This window comes from Bidens hawaiensis, unplaced genomic scaffold, assembly GCF_021521415.1.
Source record: "Bidens hawaiensis isolate Kalapana, Puna unplaced genomic scaffold, B.hawaiensis_p1.1 tig00039522_1, whole genome shotgun sequence".
NCBI lineage: Eukaryota > Viridiplantae > Streptophyta > Magnoliopsida > Asterales > Asteraceae > Bidens > Bidens hawaiensis.
In genome coordinates, this window is record NW_027505610.1 from 119,595 (window position 1) to 123,699 (window position 4,105).

Sequence of the window (4,105 nt, forward strand, 5' to 3'; positions counted from 1 at the left end):
TTTAGAGAGGGTATGGTGCAGTGTTGGTGTCGGGTGATGTTTATAACAGTGGTAGTGTTATAGATGGGGATGAAGATGAAGGTGGGTGGAAGTGGTGGTGGTGGCTAGGTCAGGCCTGTCGTGCGGTGGCGCATGGTTCAAGAGAGAAAAAATGTTAGAGTTATTTGTTTTAATAATTGAATAAATATGTAATTTACAAAATTACCCTCATGTGTCTTGCATATGAGCTGACTTAACGAAAAAAGTTAACTGAGTTAGGGGTAAAGGACATGACATGATAGAGTTTTTAAATATAAAGAATGTATTATGTCATTAAGTTTGCTAAAGAACAATAATTGAAAAATCGTGCAAACATAAAAGACGTCTTTTGTCATTTTGTCTAATTTTTTTTATCTTCTTTTTAGATCATTTTTAGAATTTTTCATAAAGATTGTATATAATATTAAATTAAATGATAAATGAGGTAGGTTATTCTTATTTCATGATGGATGATGGACCCATCAAATTCCTTCTATAAATACCACACCAACTTAACTTAACATAATCTTCCAAACCACATTCTCTATCATCTTATTTCAGCATTTCATCACAAAACAAGTATGCATTACCAAACCGAATCATGGGGCCCCTACTTGCCACCCCCAACCACCGTCAATGACCCCTTGCACCGCATCGAACGCCTGGCCGCCGAGAACCCCGTGGTGATATTCAGCCTGAGCAGCTGCTGCATGTGCCACGTCATCAAGCGCCTCTTTTGCGGCATGGGCGTCAACCCAACCGTGTACGAGCTGGACCAACAGCCTCTGGGGAAAGAGATGGAGAAAGCCTTGATGTGGCTCATGGGCACCACTTCGCCGCTGCCGGTGGTCTTCGTCGGCGGGAAGCTGGTCGGAGCCATGGACAGAGTTATGGCTTCTCATATCAATGGCACACTTGTTCCTCTTCTCAAAGAGGCTGGTGCTCTTTGGCTTTAACTATTATTATTATTATTATTGTTATTATTATTATTATTATTATTTTAGTTTTAATTAAATTCTCTAGCTTCTTTCTTTATTTTGGTAAAGAGAAAGAAGAAGAGTATGATGATTTAAGTAGCTAGCTAGTTTTATGTTTTTAATTTTAGAAGATTTATTATTATGTAAAATTAGGAAAGGGGACGAGGAGGATTTTGATATATATGCTTAGATTGGTGTTTTTTTTACTTATCCGAGAGAAGATGTATTGTAATCACTCCCTCCTATCACAAATATATTACTACTAATCTAATTCTTCTTACTTAGTTATCTGTTTCGTGTATCATGTGCTCGATCGATGGTGGCAGACTCAAAAAGAATATCTGACAAAGGCCGGAATCAGTTGACTATCGTTGTATACTCACATAGGTCGGTCAGGATTTTTACACTATAACAATACTAAAAGTATTTCACAAGGGGCGCCCTACCATACCTGTAGTACAACAAGATGTTAATATGCAATATATGTCCGTCTCACATATTATCCGAGCTTGTATTATATTTAATTATAAGGTTTTGCATGGGCGTCCAGCCTCGATACATATTTTAGCTTATGTTGCATTTATCTTGATTCTATTTTAACTCAAATTAAAAGTGGTTTTGGATCTTGTGCACATAACACAGGTATTAATGTACAGTTTTTTCTCTCGGGCTTTTTCTTTTTCCTGTTTAGAGCCATACATGGTTTCTAGTTAAAGACCAGCATACATATAGTGACGGGAATATTTTCTAATCTTGGGAATCAAGCGTGGTATAGAGTTTTTGACTAAAGTACAACATATATTTATTATAAATTCAATTCAGTAAAACATGACAGTTTTATACTCTATACTTATTTCTCAAAACATTTGCCAACACATATATAGTACACAAGGGTAAAACTAATTTTACTAGTTTGTAACTATATTTATATGTATTGGTCTATATGTTTAATTAGTAAGGTTTACTAAGTATCATGTTTTGGTCAAAATTCATGGTGTGCTAGAAAGAGTGGTTATCTTAATTTGTCTTAGAAGGTGAGAATAACATAAGTCTTTTAGCGGAAAATCTTAACATGAGTTGATAGTGATCCATTTTTGTACACGAGGAAGATACCATATGGATAAATAATCATGTACTAGACGTGCATAATCAAAGTCACGATTTACTATATTTCCACATGGGACAATGAATTACAACTAGAGTCTATTATGTAGTTAATGTTGGATTATATTTTTTAAATTAGATACCAGATTATTAAGCCGTAAAAACGTGTAACATGCATAATTTATCAAAAAAAAAGAACATTAAAATATATGAATACCTAGAACATGTTCACAGTCATGCTAAGAATGTATGAAGAGCCTACCTCGGATTTGGGCTTTTGAGGTGGCCCAGACAGATGAAGAGACTAGTATAAACCAGCAAAAAAAGCCCAAGAAGCAAAGAAAGCCCAAGAAAAAGGAGATAAAAAGGATGATTTAGTTTAAGAGAGATTGCATCTGGAGACCGGCCTTCTCGAGACCACTGTTCCTTGACCAAAGTGAGAGGCTCAAGGTAAGCATGATTCTTTGACCTCACTAGCACAAAATGGGTAAAATGCGAGAGGTGGAAAACTCATCAAGGAAGGAGATAAACCGGAGGAGAATAACTTTAAAGATAGATTATTTGATATGTCCACAATGTAAAAGAACTCCCCCTTTTATATATGAAGAGGGAAAAACATTTGTAAAGGTAGACACAACCATAACAAGCTCACTTCAATATTATTCTCTTCCTAATCACCATTCTCTATAAAGTGCAATCTCGAACTCTCATGCAAACACCGCAAATACATTAAGGGTTCCAACATTGGTGCCATCTGTGGGATTTTCTGATCGAAGGTCTCACTGAAGTCTTTAAAAAGAATGACAAATCTCAGTTTGGGTGAGATGCCGCCGCCGTTTCCCCCAAACTACGGTGAAGATATTACCATAACCAAACCAGCAGCACCAAATACCACCTACAAGTTTCCAGAAGGTGTGAGAGACGCCGATGGACCGGTGTTAATCGAAGACGAAATCGAAAAGGACGAAACAGAAAAAGACGACGTCAAAACGGAAGATAACGTTGAAGAAATATGGAAGATAACCCCGGAGTTCATCTGAGCTCATAGTGGCACTTTAAAAGCGTGCTTAGAAGAACAAGAAAGAAAGGAGAAGTTGACCGCTGTTCGAGCCCGATTCTCATTCGAAACTCTCAGCCAAACGAAAGAGAGCGAACCAAAAGGTAAACCCGATAAAGACTCAAACTTGTTGCTCGAATCCTTAGTAACTCTCCTCTCCACGACCAAAGGCAAGAGGGGAGCCTCTACGAATCGACCATCAAACACCTTAGACGCCTCCAAGTTCACCAAGCGTATATCCGAAGCTGCATTACCCCCTAAGCTTCGCTATCTGACTACCGTCGACAAGTATGACGGAACCCAAGACCTCGAGGACCATTTACACACCTTTCGGGGAGCGGAATTAGTTAGTAGGTGGTCCATGCATGCTTGGTGTTTAATGTTCCCTAAAACATTAAATAGGTGAGCCCGGGTTTGGTTTGACACCCTCGAGCATGGAAGCATAGACAACTATGAGGAACCGATGGGGGAATGCTTATGGAATTTTAGTCAACAACGAAAAGCTATGAAAAACCCTAATGAAATCCTGCATATCCGATGAAACTATAACACGAACAACACATATCAAAACTATTATATGACGCATAGATCGAACAACACGTTCTAACTGCTCATCACCAAGTGATATTCGTCTATTAACATAGGTCGATCAAAACCGTTTTCTTAACTTTTCATGTAGAACATAAGAGAGTATGGATGAGTACAAATCACCGGGAAAAAAAATCCTAACAACTGCTTATAAAACACCAACGTCCCATGATTGAAAAATACAATGCCTATAAACCCTAGATCTAGAGATTGGCAACAGAAAATGAAGTATGGTTTGTTGTCTCCCATTGATGATCATCCCCACACTTATCTTTTGTTTGCCCTCAAGGAAACTCTAAAGTAAACATCAACCTCCATCATAGATATGTCAATTATCACTACTAATACTAGTAAGGTTTAA

General features: G+C 37.7%; 1 protein-coding gene across 1 annotated transcript; it reads left to right on the forward strand.

The window, feature by feature from the left end:
- The first annotated feature begins 503 nt into the window (after positions 1-503).
- Positions 504-1,097, forward strand: LOC143614261 (glutaredoxin-C1-like). The gene has a single exon (XM_077087749.1). The coding sequence runs from the start codon at positions 600-602 to the stop codon at positions 972-974; it is 375 nt and encodes a 124-aa protein (XP_076943864.1). The 5' UTR covers positions 504-599; the 3' UTR covers positions 975-1,097.
- Positions 1,098-4,105: the final 3,008 nt, after the last annotated feature.